Source organism: Pelecanus crispus, chromosome 8, assembly GCF_030463565.1.
Source record: "Pelecanus crispus isolate bPelCri1 chromosome 8, bPelCri1.pri, whole genome shotgun sequence".
NCBI classification, from domain to species: domain Eukaryota; kingdom Metazoa; phylum Chordata; class Aves; order Pelecaniformes; family Pelecanidae; genus Pelecanus; species Pelecanus crispus.
The window spans coordinates 679,432-704,295 of NC_134650.1; the positions used below are offsets into that span (position 1 = coordinate 679,432).

Sequence of the window (24,864 nt, forward strand, 5' to 3'; positions counted from 1 at the left end):
GGGGGTGGCCGGGCTCCGGGCGCTGCCCGCGGCTCTCCCGTTTCAGGCCGTGGTTCCGCGGCCTGGGGAGCTGCGGGAGGAGGCGCCCGGAGCCGCGGCCGTCTCCCTGGCCGTCTCCCTGGCCGTCTCCCTGGCCGTCTCCCTGGCCGTCTCCCTGGCCGTCTCCCTGGCCGGCACCCTGGCCGGCACTCTGGCCGTCACCCTGGCCGGCCCTGCAGCTCGCCCGGCCGCCGCCGCGGGTAGGGGGGATTTCTGGGGGGCTGGCGCGGCTGGTAGAGCCTTCGGACGCCCCAGCCGCCTCCTGCGGCCGCTGTCGTGGGCGTGCAGGTGGCCCGGGAATGAGTGACATGGTGGGGTGCGCGAGGGCGAGTAACTCGGTAGCACAGGGGAGCAGGAGGCTGGTGACTAAACGCCACAAAGCGTGAGTTAGAACCTGCCATTAACTTCTTGTAGTATCTTTGCTTTTCTTCTAAAGGTATTTTGCGGTTTGCTGTGGTACTTTTAGTCAGATCTCTGCTTGCTTGCGTCAGTAAAGGTAGGCATAACTTCTGCCCCAGGTACCTTAGCAGTGCCTTGATCCTGGGGGGAGAAACCCAAACCCTCAGACGTCGTGCGTGCCAGGCGCTGTGACTGCAGTGTCTGCAGCGAATGTCTCCTTTTGAGCTGCGCCAGGGGAGGTTTAGGTTGGATATTAGGAAACATTTCTTTATGGAAAGGGTGGTCAAGCATTGGAACAGGCTGCCCAGAGAGGTGGTGGAGTCCCCATCCCTGGAAGCGTTCAAAAAACGGGCAGAGGTGGCACTTGGGGACATGGTTCAGTCTGGTCTACCCTTGATTGGTTTAGTGTGGACTTGGTAGTGTAGGTGAATGGTTGGACTGGATGATCTTAAAGGTCTTTGCCAACCTAAACGATTCTATTCTATGATTTAACGCTTGCAATGTGTTGCACAATAAAAGAATAGGGAGAAGAAACATTTAATGCTTAATGGTGGCGTTTAAACACCGATGGAATTTAAAATAATTTGAAATACTTTACCTGAAGAACTCTCTTTGTGAACTACAACTAGAGTAGACTTGTATGCCAGACTCTTCTCCTGGCATAGGAAATACTATTCCCTCTTATTGTATAGCAGGATGAAGAATACACAGGTTCTGTGAAGAGTCTGGAACAAAATCAGAATTCCACGGGTGTTTTTCACTAAGATTTTTATCTACTCCAGTCTTCTCAATTCAGACACCTCTGAGTTTGTTAGTCATTGGCGAGATGATCAGTTTGTTAGTGTGTGTGTGTTATGTTGGCTACTGTAGAGCCCTTTGCCTTGGAAAAAGCTTGTTAACCCTCTCCTTACAGATTTTAGATCTTGTTTCAGAAGGCTAAATCTCAAAGGACACAGGTTTACGCAGACCAGTTGCTGATCACGTTAATGATGCTCTGTTGTGAGATTATGCTGCAGTGTTACGGAGTCCAGAGAAATGCTTGCCCGTAACGAAAGGAGTTGACGAGTGGTCTGCAATGTATTACAAATCTGTATTTGTTAACCCATTCAGCCAGACTTTTCTTCCTCTTTCTTTTTAACAGGAACGTAAAGGGACAGCAAAAGTCGATTTCCTGAAGAAAATTGAAAAAGAGATCCAGCAAAAGTGGGATGATGAGCGAGTCTTTGAGATTGACGCTTCAGATAGGCAGAACCAAAAGAGGTATCACTACATTTTTTTACAGGTTTTATCTTTAACTGCTTGAAATGTCTTTGCAAGGGAACTTTTTTCCTTCAAAACCTAGGGGGGAAAGAAGTGGCCTCTTTTGAATGAGTAGTGTTCCTGGGTCATCTGGAGGTACTTACTTATGCATTAAGTTGGCATTTCTGTAGCTGGCGACGTGAAGCGGTGCTGTACGTGTGTTGGCCAAGTTCCAGTAAGCCTCCTCATTCCTCGGTAGTATTGGTACCCTCTGAGATTTTGAAAATGGATTCTCTTCGCTGACTTCTACTTTTTGACATGAAGGGGGCTTCTCAATGTGATGCCTGAGCCCTTATTAGCGGGAGGGCTTTTGCTCTCGTGGTTAGAAAGGACCGCTCCTTTATCTGAAGGAAGGTGTGTACTTGCTCTGCTGTGCTGAGAAAAGAAAATGGTTAAACAGACATCCGGGGTCCTGGTGTAGGCCAGCCTGGTTTACTTTGTGTAGAAGTGGATGATGGCCAGGCACGTGGTCATTACTCTTCCTCAGATGAGGTGCTGTGATTTCTTTTCGTACGTGAACTATATTGCAGAGGTTTGTCCTGCTAACTTGTTAGTCGTAGAGCTTCAGTTTGCACTTCTGTTGTGATCTGCAGCTCCAGCAAAACTAGTCCCAGGGCTGAGTGGAGAGTGAAGGACCCAAATGGGTCGGAAGATTTGAATGTTAAATTAGGAGGTGTAATAAAAACTGTCGTGTGAGGGTGTGTAGAACTCCCTTTTTACTTAAAAGAAATGCGGTCTGTGCTTTAAGTATTCACTATCTTCCAGGTTGGCGTTTAAGGCTGTATTTCATTTTCTGACCGAAAATGAAAGTAGTAGGTCAGTTTTACAATATGGAACAATTTAATGTGAAATTTCAGTGTTCGTTATGGTAACATGTCCACCTTATAAATAGAGGAAAAAGCTGCTTTGCTAAACTAATGTTCTTGCACTTCTAGTTAGAATGCCGTGTATTTATTTTACGGTTTGTCTTAAATGTCTACCTATTTTTATAAAAGAGCTGATACTACTAAAAGCTACCCTAGAGATGATGCTGGCGGAACATTTCTGTGGTCAGTCCTTATTCTGATCACAGTGGGATTTCATCCCCTGCCAGGAAGAGCTTTTACTTACAATGTTTTATCTTGTGTTGAGCTAGTAAAGCGCTGTTACGATGTAGATGGAACTGCTGTGAGAGATCTGTTGCTGTTCACGCAAAACTCAGTCCTAGGAAATGATAGCGGGAATATCTGTATCGTTATTAAAGATCACAGTTATTCAAAGAAAATGAGCCAGGAGAGATGACTTATAACGTGGTTGGCCTTTTCCAAAGCTCAGACTTAAGAAATTCTTTGATATAATTCCTGTTTGAACTAGAGGAGATTCCCTGGAAAAAAATCTAACCCTTATTTGAAAAGAATGGACTTCCACCACAGATCTTCTCAGGTTGTTTTAATGGCTAACAATGTTCCTGATTTTTTTTTTTTAATTATTATTATCTAAAGTTTATTATTAGCTATGAAGTTCTCTAACTTCAGTTCCAGTCACTCCATTTATTGTATTTCCGCTTCTTCGCTTGAAGCTTCCTCTGCTAACGTAATTTCACTGTGTTTCTAGAGGGACTGTGTCTGAACCATCTCTTGTTTCCTGCCGTTTCCGTGTAATAATGCCATTGGTAGGATTACCTTTGTTCTTTTATTTTGTTAAAATAAAAGAAAAAACCCTCTCGTTGACATCATCTCTGTGTGTGAATCTGTACTGAGGTTTATCTGGGTTTCTCCTTTCCTTTTTGGTATTTGCCACTTCTAATTCATTTGAACTGCTGTGAATTTTACCTAATTTTTCTTATTTGTTAGCTAATTCTTTTTTTTTTTTAATAGAGCATTCTACTTTTACTCTATGCTGGTTTTGGTCAACATAACATTTTGCTTTGATAATGGCTTTCTGATCTTGTGCTAAAATATTCCTGAGCTGCTGTCTGGTCATTGTAGAAGGTGCTTATTTCTTTGCTTAAATTTTCTCCCACCTGGTTGGTTTCATAACTGTTCTCAGCTTTCTGAAATGGGTTAGTTACTTGTTACCTGGGAGAGTCAAACTAGACAAGGATAATAACTGAAGTGGTGTAACAGGTGGCAGCTTCTTAAATGGTAATGCTTTGCAAGCAAACAAATGACTTGGCCTTTATTTATGCATGTTCTGAAGGGCAAAAACAAGGCACAAAGTAGGGGTAGAGTGCAAAGGTGGAGGCAGAAATTTACAATGGCCTAAAGATCTAGAAATAACCTTAGTTGCTTTGAGAGGCCAGGTTACAACAATGTAATATACATTCAAAACACTGCGCAACAATATATGTCTGTGAAATGAGTAATAATTTGCAGCGTGCCACTAGAAAAGCTGAACTCGGACAGTGCGAGATTAAATAAGTGACTTGAAGCCTTTGCAGTAATTAATTTACAGAAGCAAGATTAGAACTTGTTACCTTTGGGAAGATGTTATATCTATTTCAAAGTTTCTCTAACGTCAGTCCTATGTAGGCTTTTTCTTTTGCCTTTTTGTTTTTTTTAAAAAAAGATGATAAAACCTGTTACTATAACAGTTCTTTAAAATCAAAGGCTCATGTTACTGGCAGGGAAATAGTATTTTAACATCATTGTGGGCTGATAATAGCTGAATGTATCAGTTAACTGTTTTACTTGTGCATCTTCTGATGGCCATTTTAAAAGCTAATTACATGTTTTAATTCTTTGATTTTCTTCTCAGCAAAGGAAAGTACTTTGTTACATTTCCTTATCCCTACATGAACGGCCGCCTTCACCTGGGACACACGTTTTCTTTATCTAAATGCGAGGTAAAAATTTTCCTTTGCTAATACCTTTAAATACTACTCTAGAACAAATGCTAATTTTGTAGTTAAATTTTGAGCTAACAGAATTCCTTGTTAATTACTTTATAGATTCAATAATGACTTACTCAAACTTTCATTTTTTCCCATATTTTCAGTGGAAATATTGCTGGTTGAAGAGAACTGCCACTGATCACTTTTTTTCATTCTAGGAGACTAGACTACAGGTGTTTTCTCTATTAATTCCTTCAGATGTGCCGAGATTTTTAGGAGGTGCTGCTTCTTACCATTTGTCTAGCTGCTAAATGGTGCAAGTTTTACAAGAGATCTTATTGTCTCTCTTGTTTGTGAATACTGTGCTCTGTTACCTGCGTGTTAAAACAGGTTTTAGGTACTAGTGGATAGGATTCCTCAAAACTGATCTCTTCTTTGCGCCCATTCTTCTCTAGTCAAAACTAACCACCTGAAAAATGGGAAAGCTTGTACTTACGCAGCCAGGCAGTGGCATACCTGGTAACAAAAGTTAGTTTCACCTTTTCCTTTAATTAGCTTCCTAGATGCTGTTGGCTGCGTTTGTCTGTCTTTTAGTAGTTCCATTCTAAAGAAGGAATTGCACTTGTTTGTTGAAGAAGGGTGCTAATTTAGCCTTACGCCATTCTTGTTTCATCTATTTCATTTTTCCACGTTATATAGTTTGCAGTTGGGTATCAGAGGCTAAAGGGAAAGAACTGCTTGTTTCCATTTGGTCTACACTGCACCGGGATGCCTATAAAGGTAAGATGGTTTGAGTTACTGAGGGCTTTTTCTAATTTTTTTTATACTTCAGACTACTTAGAGTGTTGCCTACTGTCCATCCAGAATATCATGTTAATTTGATAAAAAATTCATCAAGATAGTGTGATTTTGAACCTGAATGTGTAGTAAAGATGTGTTGTGCTTGAACTACGCATTATGACTTTCTAGAAAATAAAATGATTAAAAATTAAGTTTATCTATTGTATTTTTCATTTGCAAGCAAATCTGCACGGTAAACCTCTCCCTGCCATGGCAGGCATTCTTGAAGTTGCAAGATCTCCTAGGAGTTAATGCAATGTCCAGGAAAAGTTTAAAGCGTTGTAGCGAAACACAAAGCATTCCTTAGCTATGGTTGAAGCAATTGCCACAGAAAAGTGCTGATAAACTACCAATAACTCTATTTAGGCTTGTGCAGATAAGCTAAAAAGAGAAATGGAATTATATGGCTGCCCACCTGAATTTCCTGATGAGGAGGAAGAAGAGGAAGAAAATTCTGCTAAAAAAGAAGAAGAAATTATCATCAAAGACAAAGCAAAAGGCAAAAAGGTAAACTTTAAACAAAGACTGTGTGGATTGGTAGCTGTGCTCTCAAAGCTTCAGAGTATGCATTGTGGGTTTTTCCTCTTTCACACTCCTCAGAGGAACCTGTGATACAAATATTTCGATTGCTTTTTCCAAGTTAGCTGGATAATTTTAAGGTAGACTTGGGGAAAAAATGCATCAACTGTATGGTTCCAGAGATACCATTTTAATGCATGAAATCTTAATGGTGAGCTGGTGTACTGTTTAATAGTTTCCTGAGAAAAAGGAGGTCAGCCAGAGTAATACTCTTGAGTTTTTTGGTGGAGGTTCTGCCCCTGCCCCTGCACAAAGCACTCACAAATGAGTTCTAGGAAATAACCCTGCTTTGTCAGTGGTAGGGAATATAGACGCCTACTATTCTGATTATTCTCTTGTAAATAGGTATCTAGCCTGTTCTGACTAGGTAAGCTAAATAAAATAATCCAAACTATTTTGGCTTATCAGGCATTTAAATGAGATTTATGATTTTGGGAGTGTTACAAAGCAAGGAAAAGAATCAAGTCTAGGAAAAACTCAGAGATGTTCTTACGTATATTGCTTATGTATGCTAAAGAGGTTGTCACACTGGCAGTATTAGGTTTGGGATTCTGTCTGCTCTACATCAACAGAAGATGTGATTTTGCCTACTCTTGCCGGTAGTAAGTTGCTGTTGGGTAGAGACATAAGACATTTGAAGGACAACAGCTGGAAAAAATAATATGAGTAAAGTAACAGTGGAAAAGTTTTTTGATATAAGGATATAGTGCAGGACCGCTCCACCTTTTCACGGTAAAAATGCCCATTTGTTTGACCAGGACCTCAGTGAATGGTCATTTCTTGCCAGTTTGGCATGGCACACCCTTTCTGCAGGTGTATCAGACAGATGTAGGCGTGTAGCACGTGAAAAGAGGGGGTTAATGCATGTACAGTTGAGTACAAGCTAGGAAACAATGTAGATGAGAAAGTCTGATCATTACTCTTCAATGCTAGAGAAAGGATGCTAGAGTATTTGTATTAACTTGTATATCTGGAAGTAGAAACCATAACATTAATAGAGAAAAACGCTCTGTCGTGAATATGAGAATGTGCACTTTTTCCTAATTGCAATTGTCCTTTCAGAGTAAGGCTGCTGCCAAGACTGGCTCTTCCAAATACCAGTGGGGAATCATGAAGTCTTTGGGTCTTTCTGAAGAAGAAGTAGTTAGCTTTTCTGAAGCTGAGCATTGGCTGGATTATTTCCCTCCCCTAGCTGTCCAGGATCTGAAAAGCATGGGGTTGAAGGTAACCATATGAAATCTAAAATTCAGTTATGCGAGCAGCCATGCTTGTATTGTCATTATGTTTATGAATATGCTCCTTCTCCTTTGAGAAGATTTTCTGCATGATACCAGTGTTACTCTAGAAATGTCCCTGGTATTTTTGGAATTACTCATTTAAGCCTTTTAATAGTCTTGGGTGATAATTAAGTGCTTTCTTATATAGAGCTTATACGCTATGCAGTGATCACAACTGGAAATGAGAATCGAATAAAGGAATTGCGACTGTCGCTTCTTGCTTCCATATTAGATAACTGTTCTGTAGTCAGTACTGACAGTAGTTTTAGGAAGAGTAATGATGTGATATTAAATAAAGATACTGGTCCTGCTGACAACAGAGATGTGTAGAGATTATGAAACAAGGTAGTGCTGAAATTTAGCTGGAGCGATCGGTTAAAACTACTACAAAATCTCTAAAATTCACAGTCAGCAGACAGAGCCTTGAGTCTTTGGCACCTCAGCTCTGAAAGACCACGCACACACAGACTGCATAGTTATGTTTTTAAGCATGTGCCCTTTGTGACATGGACTTGCATTATCTTTTTGGAGAAAAACTTCTTATTTTTAAAATAATAGTTTTGCTGTTGTGAGGTTCCTTGAATTTCTTTATTGTATGTACTTACCAGAGATTCTTACGCATTTCCAGGTGGATTGGAGGCGTTCTTTCATTACTACAGATGTTAATCCTTATTATGATTCCTTTGTACGGTGGCAATTTCTTACATTAAAGGAAAGAAATAAGATTAAGTTTGGGAAACGGTAAGCCTGCTACTCAGCTCTGAGTTTATTGTGAATATGGATAAGGTCAGCTTTCATTTCAAATGTTCTACTAGACACAGTAAAGTAGTGTATTTATTGTGCTAGCAAAGTGTGTGAGATTGTGCTGCTGTTTTAGTTTTTCCATGGATACCGACTCAAAGCAAAATAGGGCCAATGCTGAAAGCTCTTGCAAAAACTGAGTGTTGACATCAGTGCAAAAACAGATTGATGCAAAATTTGTAAATACTATTAAGAGGTCTCTTTCATAAAGATGTTGTTGTGTCCCGCCCCAGTCTACGCATTGTTTTATTTGCTACTAAATGAAAATATACCTTTTTCTAGATATACAATTTATTCTCCAAAAGATGGACAGCCGTGCATGGATCATGACAGGCAAACAGGAGAGGTAATATTTTTAATTGACATTTTTATTCATTGCTTATGATCTTAAATAATGAATGGAAAAATAAACTGTATCTTGGAAGAAAATGTATTTTGTATGTACAGAGTTACTGGTTCTCAAATGTGAAAATTGAATTAAGTCCTCTATTGAGAGTATTTGTCTTGAACTATGGATAGTATTTTCCATTGTAGCTGTTTTCTGTGATTATTTGGCAATTTGTGCCAGCAGCATCGCTACATCATATCGCTATCTATCTGTTGAAACAAAACAAATAAGCTGTTATTAACTTACATGTTGCTGAGATAGTGGCTGTGACAAGTAAATTTTTGGACGTAGGAATAAAGTATAACCTCTGTCTCTCCAGTCTGCATTTTACTAAACAGCCATTTCTATCAATGGAAATATGATTTACTTTGAAGAAAGCATTGGTACCTTCAGTAGCATTTAGGTTAGGTTACTACAGAATAAGCTTTATTTTCTTTACTGCTTGAGTCAATGTCATATATTGATTGTTGCATTATGTGAATTGTAGGGTGTCGGGCCTCAAGAATATACGCTAATAAAAATGAAGGTGTTAGATCCTTATCCTGCAAAATTAAGGTAGGTCTTGAATTTGTAATGGCAAATAGGTTTTATCTTACGGCCAGAAGTGACCGTTACATTAGACAGTCTGTTTTGCCTAATGCAGAATGTAATTTCACCCTGTTATTTCTGTCACTTCAAAGACTTGGTCTCTGTTTTGAGCTGCTATATTCACTAGTCTGTGTGAAACTCAAATTGGAGGTTAAAAAAACCCCCAAAAAACCAAGAAAAAATGACCCACTTCCATCCCTTAGGAAATGTTACTTAAAAGTTCATATCAGCTTAAATGCATGTTCTGTATTGCCCTGAATGTTTTTATTTTGGTGACTTATGAAATACTTTTTTCCCCTCCAGTGGCCTAAGAGGAAGAAATATCTTCTTGGTGGCTGCTACGCTCAGGCCAGAGACTATGTTTGGACAGACTAACTGCTGGGTTCGCCCAGATATGAAGTACATCGGCTTTGAAACTGTGAATGGGGATATTTTTATCTGTACCCAAAGAGCTGCCAGGAACATGTCCTACCAGGGCTTTACAAAAGATAATGGAGTCGTACCTGTTGTCAAGGAGCTGATGGGAGAAGTAAGCATCTTGCAGCTTGCTGGTCAGGCTTATCTGTTCCTGTGAAGCTTATATTTACAAAGGTGATGATAGAATTCTACTTATAAAGAAAATATAGAAACTAATAAAAAAAAAATAGGAGTGTTTTGTGACTAAAAATGCGAGCAGAAGACAGCTTCCTTGGCAGCCAGAGTACAGCTGCTTCTGGGAGGTTAACCTGGTGCACCTGCCTGTGGACAAATGCATTACTATTCCCTTAGCATTGCTTGGTGAGTGAATGGTTTTAAGTGACCCTTTTCTGCACGCTGGGAAGAGTGGTGACTTCTCTACAAGGAACGGAAAGGGACGGAAAAAAGTAATAGCTAGAAAGGGTCATGTGAAAAAGGCTTTTTGTTGATGCTGGAATTTCCAGTACATCTTTGTGAATGAAGGTTTCTTAGCTTAGTAGTTGAATGTTAGTGTTTTTGATATTTGCTCTCCTTAATTTCTGTGCTTTGAATAAGCGTAGTTAGTGGCATTTGTTCATCCTAATACAAAGTACCTTCATGCTGTTTACATCACTTGATCTCCATTCACTAGAACTTGTCACCATCTTTCTTGATCCTGCTTTGACGGATGAAGTAGAAAATGCAGTTTTTGTTTCTTTGTTAGTAGAAGTGATGTGAATTCAAGCAAATTAGAGAGATAGAAGACAACTGCAACATCTAGCTCCTGTCAGTGCATAAATGGTCTTGACAATATGCTTTTCCTGCCTTTGTTTAATCTAGCTTTTGACACTGGCTTCCCAATTCATTCCTGTCTTGACGCTGATGCGCTTCAGATATTTGGAGGCAAACTGTTCTTCTGCTTACTATGTTTTTCCAACTCTACATTTTCAGTAGTTTTGCTTTCTCTGAATTACTTTGTACATACATGCTTTTCATATGTACTTCCTCCTTGTCTATATATATATTTTTTTTTTTTTTGTGTAATTTATTTGTTTGTAATGTGAGGAATGCCAGCAAATTTAAAGAATGATCAGCCAGGAGAACTTACTCAGCTAGACTGAAAAAGTGCTGTTTATTGTAATGATATTCCTTTGTCCTGCGTAGGAGATTCTTGGCGCTGCACTTTCTGCACCTCTCACCACCTACAAAGTTATATATGCTCTTCCCATGCTCACGATCAAGGAAGATAAAGGTAACTTTACAGCAGTGTCTTGCCAAAGCCTGTTTGATGCACACTGTGCATTCAATACGTGTTGACTAATCTTTTTAGCTGTTTTATCTCTCTCTTTGTCAAGGAACTGGAGTGGTAACAAGTGTTCCCTCTGATTCTCCGGATGACATTGCGGCCCTGAGAGATTTGAAAAAAAAGCAGGTCAGTCTGTTAACTGAGTTGCTTCTGTTTCTGTTTCCATAGTGTGGAGGGTCAAAAGTGGATATCCAGTGGGTAAAATGAAACTCCCTTTAATTGGAGATTGGCTATCTCTAACTTGAAATCAAAGTAGTTAAATGAAGTTAAAAACAGCTGGGCTGGGACAGATGTTTATTCTCAGACTTCAAGTAGAGTTTTGAGTGGGAATCGTGTAACTTCTGCTGCATGTTAAAGTATAGAAGAGTACCAGTGAAATCAAAATAAATTCCTGTTGTGGAAATGACTTCCAGAGATGAAATTAAGAGCTCTGTATGAATTTCAAATGCGACTCAAAGTAGCTGTTGCTATTACAGCTTCAAGAGTACATCAGTGTCTAAACAGGTATCCCTGGCTATTGAATTTTTGTCCCACTTGTTTTCAGGGTAGAGTGACAGGGTTTTTTTTCCCTTCTTAAAAATGTAGATGATTATGACAAAGAATCACCTGGAAATGAGACAGGCATTAAACTCAGGTGTGAGAAATGGTGAGAAAGCAGGGAAGTGGCTTTGTCTGCCTTATAAAATATTATGTGCAAGAAGATCTTATGAATGGATAAGAACCTTTAAATCTACAAGATTTTTCTTCTAACCGTATTGCATTTTTTTTCTTCTAACTTTCAAAGGCTCTGAGGGTGAAGTATGGCATCAAAGATGAAATGGTCCTGCCGTTTGAACCGGTAACTACATCCAAATGTGTCGATCTGTGGTACACATTATTTTGTATTCACTGATGAGAAATGTGCCAAGAACTGTGCCTGTTTTTTTCAGAATTTCTGTTTAAAGTCCTCCTCAGCTGAAAGAGCCGTAAAGTTCAGAGTAAATTTTTCATGTTTTGCTATAGTTGTAATATTTGGTCCAATATGTAATATTGTAATATTTGCAACCAAGATTTGTTATTCTATGCTATACTTCAGAGATAAAGAAAAGTATCAATTTTTGTGGGAATTACTGTTTTGGAGAATATTGCTTCATTGTACTGATAACCTGTTGGTTAGTTAAAACTTACAGCCTTAATGGCCAGATTATTATTGTATCTGTTTGTGCAAAGAGCCAAAGTTCCTTACTATTAATGCAGACTCATGGCTGGATCAGTTTTCATTAGAAAACCTAGGTTACAGGTAAACCCATCCCAATATTCTGCATTACCCTTGCTTCCACACGCTGGCTTCAGTACTGGTACAGCTTGGTACTGGTGTCATCTCAGGAAATAAAACCAGGTTATTGCTTGTAGGAGGGCAGATCAGGAGTCACGCTGGGGACTGCCAGGAATTTTTGATTTGACGAGTGGAATTGCACTAATGCTTTGTAAGTCCTATGTAACTTGATTAGTAAAAGATGCTGCAAACTTAAACACAGAGTAACACAAGACAGTAAAAGTTTGACATAGCACCTGCTTCTGCTGCCATTAGGGTTCTTTGGTTCATGTTGCTTTTGGCCAAGATTATCACGCAGCACACTTTCAGGTAACTAGCAGTGACTGCCTTTTTTCCCCTTCATAATCTATGGTTCAGACTCAGACTGCAAACCAAGCAAAATATACTTGTCTCTGTTTTGTTCAATGCATCACTTCTAGTGAAGCTTGTGAAATCCAGGAAAGAAATCAAACGTAGATTTTATGACATTGAGATAATTCGAACTGAATATCTGACACCGTTTTGTTAATTCTCAGGTGCCCATCATTGAAATCCCAGGCTATGGCAACCTTTGTGCTCCATCAGTCTGCGATGAGCTCAAAATCCAGAGCCAGAATGACAGAGAGAAACTTGCTGAGGCCAAGGAGAGAGTGTACCTGAAAGGGTTTTATGAGGGAGTAAGTAATAAAACATTTTGATAAGTATTTTCTTGCTGAGTTTGATTAGGAGAAGAAAAAGTGGGTAAAGAATAATAATTAAAAAAAGGACTGCAAGAAAGAGGGAGATTTTTTCTTTTCCTCAGACTGCTTCTCATTTAGCCTTCTCCTGCAGTCAGGTTCTGCAGTCAGAGGAGTTATGTAGAACTGAAGAAAGAGAGTGGAGGAATGTGGGACTGCAAACTGAGACTTATAATCTGGTTTCCTAGCAAGTGATCATGTTCTGGGGAGTTGATCGATTTTGTTACAAGTATTGATTTGGAAACTGATACGAAGAGAGCAATGTGTTGGTGTGTGGTGTGGTTTTTTTTTTCTTAATCGCCTGTCTAATCTTGTGTAATGGCTTACTATGATGTGTTCCTCAGCTGTTTTCTTGTAAGCTTACAATAATTTTTATTTCTGACTAGCTGTGTTTGATTGCCTATGTGCATGCTGACATGTATACAAACTCATTTTGGGTAGAGGTAACTGTCTGTTTAATGAAAAAAAAAAATCTGTATTTTTTGCATGTCAAAGACTGCAGTAACTGCTACTACTTTATGTTGATCTAAAGAGCTATTGCACCTATTTCTAGTTAATTAAAAAAAAAAATCAATTCCTGTGACCCATCTTTTACAGGTAATGTTGGTGGATGGATTCAAAGGACAAAAAGTTCAAGATGTCAAGAAACTTATTCAGAAGATGATGGTGGATAATGTATGTGGTCATATGCACACAGCTTCTTTTAAATTATTCATTTTGTCTTTTTCACAGTAGTTGATTTGCTGAAGAAACCGCTCTGTTTTGGTTCTGCAGTCCTCTTAGTGGTGCTTTGGATCGCTAGAGTATGAAATACTGCTAAAAGAAGAACCTTGTGTTCTTGGACTAAGTGGGATGAATAGCTTAATTGGAGACCTGCTTCATCCCCTCACCTCTAGGAAATATTTTGGTGGTCTGATTTAATCTTTGATATAGTTGGGAAGATGCTGAAAGTGTAAGGTGCGAATTGTCAGTCTTTTTCAAGCCTACCAATAAAGGATATCTGTGACATGCAGACACCCCATTTCTGGGGTTTGTCATGCAGAGAAGGAAGAGCAGTAAGTGAACAATGATCATGTCATCTCTCTAATAAGTTTTTCTTGATGAGGCCTGGAAGTGGGAGAGGCTTCAGTTATTAAGTCAATATTCCTTGTTGTTGCAGCATTGTTACATTCAGATTATAATATAACGCTTCATCCTGCATCAGAATATGTGGTTTGTGAAGGTAGAATGAAAGCTCACTGTTTTATTTTAATTTGCCTTCCCCCCTCTCCCTCAGTCCCAGGGTTTTCTAGTAGCTGTTTTAATCACTAGGGGCATAGTCAATGAGTAATATTTTGTGCTTCTGTCCTCCTTTTCATCATGCATGGAGACATTCTTTACAAAATTACGTGAACTGATACCTTGGAGAAGTACATAGTCAAGCGTTGCCCTCATTTTAAAGTGAATACTGAGGCAGAGAGCCTGTGCAGTGATGAAAGCCATGCCATAAACGCTGTAAAACAGATTAGGGTGGAGAGGATGCTTTTTAGTAAGATGTGAGGATTTTCAAGACTTTGCAACATCCTAAGAGTTGGAAGGGCAATAAAAGCTAAGACCTTAGCTTTTATTGCCCTTTCAACTCTTAGGATGAAGCCATGATTTATATGGAACCTGAGAAACAAGTTATATCGAGGTCTGCTGATGAATGTGTCGTGGCCCTTTGTGACCAGTGGTAAGTGAAGTAAAGCTGTAGTAACAAAGTTACTGCCAAATTGTATCCTACTTGTGGATTGCTTTATTACAATAAACTTTTCCTGACTGTAGGTATTTAGATTATGGTGAAGTGAACTGGAAGAAACAGGCATCAGAGTGCTTGAAACATCTAGAGACGTAAGTTATAAAAGCGCATGTAAAGGGGTGTGATCGTTTGCTGGTGGTGGTCTAAGAGGGCTGAGAGGAGTAATTAGTAATAGCTTATTTCTTACAGGTTTTGTGAAGAGACTAGGAGAAATTTTGAAGCTACTTTAGGTTGGCTACAAGAGCATGCATGCTCCAGGACTTACGGCTTAGGTAGGCAAAACACTCCTTTTCTCACTCAGTGCTTTGTGAGGATGGTACTCATCACTTCATTTGGAAGGCTTAAGTGCTATCTAGAATCCAAAATGGTATAGGTAAGTGTAGAACAGATTCATCCAACTTACATCTTGACCCAGCATCCCAGAGAAGGCACACTTTCTTGAAAATGCATGCGGCCAGGGGTAATGTTATTTTTGCATTACTGCAGTGATTCTATGCAGCATCTCTGTAGCTTTTTGCCTGGGCCATTAATTTGGAAGGGACCTCAGAAGAAGGAACTAGTATTGTTTCTTGGGTGTTCTCCTTAAATTCTGACTAGCCTTCATCTTGTGTAGCCTGTGACATGGGACAACTGCTATAACTGCATTATAATACACAGCAAATCATCATGAGCTGAAATTTGTTTGACAGTTGTGTCAAGAAGCTGACTACAAAAATAGCAAGTATTTTCTCTTTAATAAAATTTTCAAATGCATAAGTTGAATTTTTTAAAAAAGGATTTTTGAAAGCATAAGCATGAGTACTTGCATATACATATATATATATGTGTGTGTGTGTCTGTATATACATATTCCACTGAAAGTCATAAACTGCTTGTGTATGCTTGAGTGTAACGCTTGTTAGTAGGGATGGTACTGACTGTCTGGTACCTGGTTTCCATCTTTTCTAGGTACCCGATTACCCTGGGATGAGCAGTGGCTGATAGAGTCTCTCTCTGACTCAACTATCTACATGGCTTATTACACAGTGGCTCATCTGTTACAGGGAGGTAACCTGAGGGGCCAAGGAGAATCTCCCCTAGGCATCAGGTAAGGAGAGTGAATCATTAAGTTTTCTTGTTCAATTCGGTGTGCTTATCTCCTGAATTGTTTTTGACAAAGGCTGATTCTTTGCTTTTTTGTTTAAAAAGCATCATTATTAAAACTTAACCTGCTGTTCACTAAGTTACAGCAAATCTGTAGAAGGGAAATAAGGAAAGCGAAAGGAGTATGGTGTCCAGAGAGAGAGGTGGAATGTCCCTGAAAACAGAACTGTATGCAGAGTAAATCACTTTTTTTAATACTTGTTTGACTTGCCTTGAAATGGTCCTTGCCAGGTGTTTTTGATTGGTTTCAGTAGCTGCTGAAGTGTCTCTGCTTATTGAGACTGCTTTGCAACTATAAAAAAATTGTATGCTTCCGTGTACAAAGTGGGCAAGATTAGTCCTTAGTTTTTGTCACTGTATTAAAAGTTGGTAACTCTCTTAGAAGCTTAGAACCATCTTTTATGCGCAACCTGTATGTGGAAAGCTTCAAAGTAAGAGGGAGAACGCATTTGTACCAAAATACCTCCGAAGACTGCCCTATGGCCTGTTGGTTGGAGTGGTTGTGAACTTTCAGTGATGGGGATCTGAGAGCTGAGATAGCACAAGTCACCTAGAATTGAAAAAATGACCGCCAATCTTGCCTTGAATCTTACGCTCTAATTCTGCATGTTTTATGAACTATTTTCTGGAGTAGTTTACACATTGGAACTGGAACTTACCTTATTCAATGCTATAACTACTCTGAAAACCATTTCTAAAGTGAAGATTCTTACAAACAAAAATAGTTCTGAAAGACTTGGCAAGGTTTTAATTTTGGCTCAAAGCTGTCTAATTATAGAGAGGCTACCTACATGCTAGTCATCTCTGGAAACAAACTTTGAAGTGAACATCCTGAGCGCTGAATTATATATTTGATGTAATTAAGTACATACAATTAGAGTGTACTCTTACGTGAGTAGATAACATCATTCTTACAGTGTTAGCAAACACTTTTAACGAGGACTAACTCTGGAGTAAAGTAAAAGGGCATTTATGGTGCATCATGTCAGTCACCGTTGGGTTACAGTCATCTTTGGCACCAAACGTAGAAGCTGAGTCACAGCGCACAACACTAATTTAAAGCATAGAACAGTAAGTACCAGATCTAAACCAGCAAACTCGCGCATGTAAGACTTTATTCTAGACCGGTAGTATTGACCATCGTTTGAACTAGTTGTTCAATATGTACTGGAGGCACTTTGGATCCAGAATGCTTTTCCTCTCTGCATAATACAGGCCAGTGCACCTTAGTAGATGTTAACAAATAGTAAACTTTGATTTGAAATTCTTAATTTGAAATGTGTGCAGGTGTCTGGTAGACTCCAGTGAAATTCGAAGGAGCTAGGAATAAAAATCTCTGTAGAAACATGAAGGATGTTGGTTTTTTTTTTTAATGCATGCCAGTGGCTGCAGGAACTGCAAAACTGTGGGTCCAAGTTGCATCCCATCAGTGTTTTCATTCAAAATTGTGGATCCTACCTCTAGTAATTATTAAAATGTGTCTTACAGTAAATGTTAATTTTGAATGGATTAATTCCATTCAAAGTGGGAAAAGACCACTAATTTTTCCATGTAGGAGGGGACCTTGAATTGTACAGCAATTCTCATGTACTCCTGCTCTTTTACTTTCATGGAAGCCAGAAGGAATGGCTATATGACCCAGTGCAAGAGGGGCAGAGAACTTTAGGTATTAGTAACAGGTTTTCAGTATTCGGTTAAGGTCACAAGTGGTGCTGGGGGTGGGGTGAGGGGGGCCGCATTTGGAAAAGAAATAATCAGGTTTCCAGGACATTCAAGATTATGCTTTAATTATTAATGAGTTTTTCTTTACAGGAGTCTTCATGCTTTATTGGGAGATATTGAAGGGCATTTTAAGCAGGGCATGTCTTGAGCAGTTCTGATTTTGTTTCTGATGTTGGACTCACTCATCTGATATTAGACAAAGTACCTGTACACTCTTTGTCTATGTTTGCTCTGCTTATCAAATGGAACACATTCTCTGTTGTGAGAATGAATCAACAGTTTAAAGCTGTCTTATTAAAAATGCTGTGGAGTGTAAGAGGAACTTTTACTGCCATCTCAATATGGGACTAATTCTGTGCAGGGCACATCAAATGAGCAAAGAAGTTTGGGATTACATCTTCTTCAAGGCAGCTCCATTCCCTAAAACAGAGATTCCAAAAGAAAAGTTGGACAAGCTAAAGGAGGAGTTTGAATTTTGGTATCCTGTGGATCTCAGAGTTTCTGGCAAAGATCTTGTTCCAAATCACCTGTCGTACTATCTCTATAACCATGTGGCTATGTGGTCAGATCAAAGGTAAGTTTGGAGATAATGCAACACAGGTGTGCAGGAGATAAAGCTGGAGAGTTTGTAGTTCTGATACATTTGCTAATGGCTTTTTTGGACTGTACAACATTCAGAATTAGGTTGAAAATGCATTCTTTCATATTGCAGCTCTGTTACGTTTGTCTACAGTAGAAGTTACTGAAATTGAATGCTTTTTACCATTATTTCCCATGTAGAGCAAACCTGGTGGTTTTATGTCCTAACTAAACAGTATTTTGGCTCGGTGCTTCTTTAGAGGATATGTGTAAAAACATTGAAACATTGGTGTATCTTCAGGGTCTTTTCCTCCTTTGGGAGTGGAGACAATACTAAGTAGCAGCATCTAGAGCTAAATCCAAATGCAGACGATGATGGAATTGTGGTGTTTGATGCTATTTTTTATTTGTTTTAGCTGTATATGGACATGTGAAATGCTCAGTTAGGAGGCCACATGAAAAAGCAAATAGGTAAAAGTGGAGAACAAATTTTAACCTTAGCTTTCATTGGCCTGTTTTAGAAAAGTCAAACATCTTCTGTAAATATCTCCTCCTATGTATTTTCCAATACTGAGTTGTATTCCTGCACTGGGATTTTAAGTAACTTTATTATCATAAAGTTTTCTTAATTACTTCTCAAGGATCATTAAAACAGTGTATACATATTCCCATGGACTGTGCAGTACAGGTTGAGAATCCTTGCTGATCACATGGTGCTTTTAGAATGATGTAGTTCTGTGCATTAAGACACTATGTTTGCATTCCCTGGAACTTCTAGTTAAGAGCTGTATAAAACTGTATATAGGAAAAGCTGTTTTGTCGTGTACAGTAAAGATGGTAGTGGGGAATTTGATATCTGCTTCCTCCATTGGTAGAAATATGTGGGACTTTGCCCAACAGCACTTGATAGAGCTATGCCAATCACTGGCCTTTAAATTAAATGTAGCTGAATAGAAGGAGGTGGGGTAAATGGAGTATAATTGTAGGGGCAATGCTCCCTGCTTTGCATTCCAGCAATGATAATCCCTAACCCTTATATTGTAGTTCTTTCCATCTTCAGAGACACTCCTTAATTTTTTTTAAGACACCCCCCAGGTATTTTTTTGAAGATTCCACTTAAGATGTTCATCCCAAACTGGAACATAAAATGTTTGTTCATTTTTTTTAAAAAGAGAAAATGTATTTAATTTACCAGATGCTTTGTATCTTGTCTTCAAACAGAGAAAAATGGCCAGTAGCTGTGAGAGCAAATGGACATCTCCTCCTCAATTCTGAAAAGGTATAGTGAGGTTTCATGTGTAAGATGGCTTTTGTGGTTGTCAAAATAGGCACTTGCCAGGCAGACTGGAAAAACCCTTCTCAGAATTTAAGATGAGGAAATAGTGAAAATTCTAGGTTCTTTACCTCTGATGAATGAACAACTGGAGGGCATCAATGAAGACCTGCCTTTCCTCCAATTCTATCTAACACTTTTCTTAAATTAGCTCTTGTATAGCTTCACCAGTTTAGTAAAGATTTCAGTGCATTTCTGTTACGTTTTAGGGTAATATGGAATGTAGAGTGATTTCTCTTTTTTTTTTTTTTTTTTTTTTTTGACTAAATTTTAGCTTTGTTAAGCATTGGAGTAGGTGCAGTGTGAGGAAAAAGTTTGTGCCAGTAACTTGCTAATGTATGCAAGTTCTGAAATTTAATTTAATTGAATTTAAAAGTGCCTGAACCTAGGAATTAGGCCTTGGAGACAGTCCAATATGAAGCAGAAAAACCCACCAGAGTCCTTACTGAAAAATCAATGTAGGATGAGCTGAAAATGCCAGTTTTGAAGTAGTATTTAATTTAGGTAATTTCTGGCATTAAGTTTTGGTACCGGTTGTCCAGTTTTTCAAAGCCTGACAAAATCAGGGGTGGAACCCAAATGAGGCAGAAGGCAGCTATCGTTTCCCTGCAGCTGTGGCGTATTTGGACCTTCCTAGTAACAACTTGTGCAAGTCTCAAGGCAAGCTCAGTGTTCAGGATTTAGATGAGTGCTTGCAAAGTTTAGTCTGCTTTTACTGTGAAACCTAGTTCAGATTTACCAAGTTGTTTTCTCATGAATCATAGCAAAAGCACTTTCCTAATGGTATGCCAAAACCCTTGTTTGTGTCTGTCTCGATTATCCAACAACAAAATGGATGTGTGAAAAACAAAGACCTTCTATTTCTTCCAGATGTCTAAATCTACAGGCAACTTTCTTACCCTAACTCAAGCTGTTGACAAGTTTTCTGCAGATGGTAAGTATGTTCTGACCTGCATCTGGTTTTCAGTTATGCCAAAATGACTAAAATTAGTGTTTTGCTCTCAAAGGAGCAGTGGGTTTATTGGAGCAGTGAATTGCAATAAATCTATCGCTTACCACCTGCTCTTGTTTGAAAAGCTGAACTCTATTTAGAAAATTGGGATGCATGTTAGCACAACACCTGTTTCAACCAAGAGCTGCTCCTGGTGTTGAGACCTCCTAGAGGGTGTCTATTTATTCTTCCACATTCACATAAGAGATCAAAACGTAAGACAGATACTGTTGATGCACGCTGTGTGTATATGTGCATGCCCTTGTTCCTTCTTGCACGCTCTTGTTTTTTGGACAGTGATTGTACTAGTCTGCTGGTTCTTGCTGGCTGTCTGGTTTCCTTCCTAAGGAGGGCAGTGTACCTCTCCTGAGTAAAGTGCATCCTTTGAGACATCTCTAGTTGGCCAGGCAGTTTGTAAATTCGCTTTTCATTGTGAGTTAATAAAATGCAAAGTTAGTTGTAATTTCTTTTGAGTCCCTTGCCTCCTGGATCTATATCTACCTGCTAATTGCATGCCAGCCATGTTAGCTGATCCAGTTTCTTTCAGGCATGCGATTAGCCTTGGCTGATGCTGGAGACACTGTTGAAGATGCCAACTTTGTGGAAGCCATGGCAGATGCTGGTATTCTTCGTCTCTACACATGGGTGGAGTGGGTAAAGGAGATGATTGCAAACAGAGACAGTCTAAGAAGTGGTCCTGCCAATACCTTCAATGACAGAGTCTTTGCCAGGTACTGTACAAAGGCTAATAATAGTTTGGTCCTTTTTTTTTTTTTCCTCCAAGGAGCATCTTTGTAGTAATTTTTTTTTTTTCCTACAAATTAATGAATTCCATTAAAAAAAACCCCTCCCACATTATATAATAGGTTATGTGATTGTGCTGCACTGGTGATGTTGATAGTGGTGTTTGACACAGGGTTGCCATTATGTGGGGTAGACTATGCAATATTGATGTTTTCACTTCCCTCCCTAGTGAAATGAGTGCAGGCATAATGAAGACAGACCAAAATTACGAGAAGATGATGTTTAAGGAAGCTCTGAAAACTGGCTTCTTTGAATTTCAGGTAGGAGGTGTAAGAAACATCTTTTTAGGTGTAAGAAACTAACACTTGGTATTTGTTACTTTGTGGATTTCTTTTGATCCCAATGTCTCTGATCCTTAATTATACAGCTGAATTGGAATCGGAATTGTGCCAAGAAACAAGAGTACATTAATGGAATAAATCTGAAATTATAAGGATCTGCTTGTGTCATTTTTACAAAGGCTCAGAGGAAGACAGCTGTGATGCTGCAAACAGTCCCGATACCTTAAAATGAGCAAAAAGCTGCTTAAAAAAAGACACTATTAAAAAGAGTGTTTCCTTCTTTAGCTCCTTTGTAATAAGGAACTCTTTATAAGAAATCCAGATAATGCATCAACAAAATTGTTTGGAAGCAGTGTGCTTTTTGATATATTCAATAAACCATGTCTCCAGAGTGTCTGCTGAACCATGCTACTTCACTTAATGAATTACAGAGACTCCTTTATGTGGCTGCTTTATGATATTCAGGAACACGATTAAGTAGGCTTAATTATGTGTGTAATGGTAGATCATATTCATTGCCTTTTCCTTAGTACTTATTAGTATCTTTATGCAAGCTGTTTGGGATGATAGCGCCTGATATGCAGTTGTAGGTATTTCTGTCTTTTATGTCTGTGCCAATAAATACTTTTTTAAAAAAGTACCATATTAATACAAAAATCAAACGGCCAAACGACAGATTCACGCTCAGGTCCTTCAGCAAAATACGGTTCTTGTAATAATCCCTTTTTGAGTTCTAAGCTGCTTGCATTCTAAAGGCATATTAGCACAAAGAATTGTGTGTGTGTTGTTCTAAGTGTTTCTCCCTGGCAGTTGGAGTGTGTTAATGATGGTTGCATTGGCTGTGTTTCAGGCAGCAAAAGATAAATACCGTGAGCTGGCAATAGAAGGAATGCACAGAGAGTTGGTGTTTCAGTTTATTGAAGTTCAGACTCTGCTGTTGGCTCCTATCTGTCCCCACTTATGTGAGCACATCTGGTCACTGCTGGGAAAGGTACTAATGTTTCACTTTTGTCATTTGATTTGGATCTAAGCTTTTACTGATTTTTTTTTTTTTTTTTTTTTTTTTTTAAGTAAGGCTCGTACCAGGCTTATGGGTGTCTTTCATATGCAAGTAGAATATGTCTTATAATATGAAGAGCCATAATAGCTTATTATCCACAGGACAGTGAACATACAGAGTTAGCCTGTTACTGTGATGATATATGCAACTTTAATAGAAATCACTTCAGTTGTCTACTCACAAAGAGGTGATCTAAAATTAACCCAAATAATGCAATATTCCTACGCTTATACATGAAACTTGTTAAGTGCCTTATGCTTGTAGATGAAGTTATGTAGCTATATGGCAGGTGTAATTGTATGCATAGTCCTTAACACACTTGCGAATAAATGCTTGTTGGCTGTATACTTATTCCTTTACAACCTAGCTACAGGTGGGTGCTCATTGAGGTTCAAACTGTCTAAACTCCAGTTTCCAGTCAATCTATAATGGGTTGAAAAGCCACCAGTACTGATGTGTTTTTGTCTCAGTGCATGTCACTTCTTCCTTTCTTCAAAGCCTGATTCCATCATGAGAGCCTTATGGCCGATGGCAGGTCCTGTGGATGAGGTGTTAATTCGCTCCTCTCAGTACCTCATGGAAGCGGCTCATGACCTCCGACTCCGTCTCAAGAGCTACATGGCACCTGCCAAGGGAAAGGTGAAGTGTACTAGGTCATCTTTTGAAGTGTGTGTACTTGATAATTCTGTGTTGCCTCGGGACTCCTTCCTAACTTTTTTCCTTCGTTTCCTTAGAAAAGTACTAAGGAAGCTTCCCAGAAGCCTTCTCACTGTACCATCTACGTGGCAAAGAGCTACCCGCCTTGGCAGCACACCACCTTATCCGTTCTGCGCAAGCACTATCAGGTGGCCATCCTTTCGTGTTTCTTTGGGCTGTTACCTGCTTTTTTGTGGGGTCTTTTTTTCTATCTGTAAAAAGGTTATAAGCTGTAATTTGTTACCAAATTATATAAATATAAAGCAAGATAATTCTAATTTTCTCTATGCTTTTACAACTGTCCAATGAATTTTGGTGCTTAATGAAAATGTCCCAAGGAATGTCATTGTTTTGACAGTATGATTTCGTTGTTTTTTGACAATCTGAGTGCAAAGCGGCCCATGTTCTGTTACTCTTTTCATTTGTAAGTGGATAGCTTTTAAAATATTCTTCCCAAGTATATTTCTGAGAAACCATTGTTGACTGACAGATTAATGCTGCCTTACTGTGCAAGTAGGCTTAGAAGCATTGTTTTTGTCCTTGAATATGTGTATAATAGTATTATACTATTGATGTGTACTACTAGTGATGTTACAAGAAATATGTTGAAATGGAATGCATCAGGCATAAGTAGATGAAATCAGCTTTTCTGAAAGCAGAAGAATCTGTGCTTCTGACATGGGGAAACTGATGAGAGTGGCTTTTGGCATCTTGATGAACTCTCCTTCTCAGCTTGAACAGATCAGTATTGTCGCTGGTAGATTGGAGAGTCGTAACTTCCAACTTGTGGTATTGAGATAAACCAATATTCCCCGTGTGAAATTTGTTTTGGGGATATTAAACTTTGGACATTCTATAGACTTTTTTCTGCATTGGTGTTAAAATCTGCTCTTTGGTCTGATGCACTAAATAGGATTGTTGCAAATACCTAAATTCTGGATGTAAAACCCAAACAATTCAGGAAACTAGTGCTTAAAAATGTGCTTGTGATAAGGCTTAAATCTGGATTTAAAATGCATTCTGGTAGAAAATTTAAGTATGTTAATATGTAGTCACCAGAAAGAATAATGAAAATGCAGAATAATACTGAGTTGCCTGAATGGCAGTAATCTGTGTTTTTTTGGCCAAAGTTTAAAAATTTTACTTTTAAAATGTTTCAAAGGGATGAGAAAATTACTATCCTTGGAATCAATAATGATGACCCACCTTGCTGGTATTTATGGGAAAGCATGAACGGTATATGATATTAAAGGGAAGTTTTTTTTAATGATACCTGTACTTTTTAATGGGTGTCCATCAACGTTTAGGTCAGTGGAGGTCAACTGCCAGATAATAAAGTAATTGCCAGTGAACTTAGTGCCTTGCCAGAGCTGAAGAAGTACATGAAGAAGGTTATGCCTTTTGTTGCCATGATTAAGGTAAGCACCAGAGGGACAGTTCTTGTATAGAAAAAGCTTTCGTGAATGAAACATGTCAGACAAAGGCAATGATAATCTGTAACTTTGTGCATGGGTATAGTTTCCTTTATTTCATTCCTGGATTTCCTACTAAGTTTTGCTTTCAGTCTCTATCCTGCCCCTTGCTTATTTGGCGTCTTTGTGGTTTTGTTTATAAACTTTGGAAGAAAGATACAATAAAAATGTCTCTACCCGAATTGGCCCAGGTGAACTCATGGCCTAGTTGA

The 24,864-nt window shown here is 38.9% G+C and overlaps 1 protein-coding gene across 4 annotated transcripts in view; it reads left to right on the top strand.

Moving 5' to 3' along the window:
* Positions 1-1,585: 1,585 nt before the first annotated feature.
* LARS1 (leucyl-tRNA synthetase 1) overlaps positions 1,586-24,864 on the top strand; it is a 31,255-nt gene continuing 7,976 nt past the window's right edge. Inside the window, exons 1-27 of one of the 4 annotated variants that reach the window (XM_009483764.2) lie at positions 1,586-1,698; positions 4,474-4,561; positions 5,249-5,329; positions 5,756-5,896; positions 7,031-7,192; positions 7,874-7,986; positions 8,329-8,392; positions 8,922-8,989; positions 9,326-9,551; positions 10,622-10,709; positions 10,813-10,889; positions 11,548-11,601; positions 12,594-12,734; positions 13,392-13,469; positions 14,420-14,505; positions 14,598-14,663; positions 14,761-14,843; positions 15,520-15,658; positions 17,798-18,010; positions 19,237-19,294; positions 20,219-20,282; positions 20,887-21,070; positions 21,313-21,403; positions 22,275-22,415; positions 22,983-23,123; positions 23,219-23,329; positions 24,488-24,598. In XM_009483764.2, the coding sequence (XP_009482039.2) occupies positions 4,511-4,561; positions 5,249-5,329; positions 5,756-5,896; positions 7,031-7,192; positions 7,874-7,986; positions 8,329-8,392; positions 8,922-8,989; positions 9,326-9,551; positions 10,622-10,709; positions 10,813-10,889; positions 11,548-11,601; positions 12,594-12,734; positions 13,392-13,469; positions 14,420-14,505; positions 14,598-14,663; positions 14,761-14,843; positions 15,520-15,658; positions 17,798-18,010; positions 19,237-19,294; positions 20,219-20,282; positions 20,887-21,070; positions 21,313-21,403; positions 22,275-22,415; positions 22,983-23,123; positions 23,219-23,329; positions 24,488-24,598 (2,832 nt within the window). In that variant the 5' untranslated portion in view covers positions 1,586-1,698; positions 4,474-4,510. Of the gene's footprint in view, positions 1,699-4,473; positions 4,562-5,248; positions 5,330-5,755; positions 5,897-7,030; positions 7,193-7,873; positions 7,987-8,328; positions 8,393-8,921; positions 8,990-9,325; positions 9,552-10,621; positions 10,710-10,812; positions 10,890-11,547; positions 11,602-12,593; positions 12,735-13,391; positions 13,470-14,419; positions 14,506-14,597; positions 14,664-14,760; positions 14,844-15,519; positions 15,659-17,797; positions 18,011-19,236; positions 19,295-20,218; positions 20,283-20,886; positions 21,071-21,312; positions 21,404-22,274; positions 22,416-22,982; positions 23,124-23,218; positions 23,330-24,487; positions 24,599-24,864 lie in introns of those variants that run through there. The other 3 variants (XM_075715003.1, XM_075715002.1, XM_075715001.1) reach the window with 3 other exon arrangements.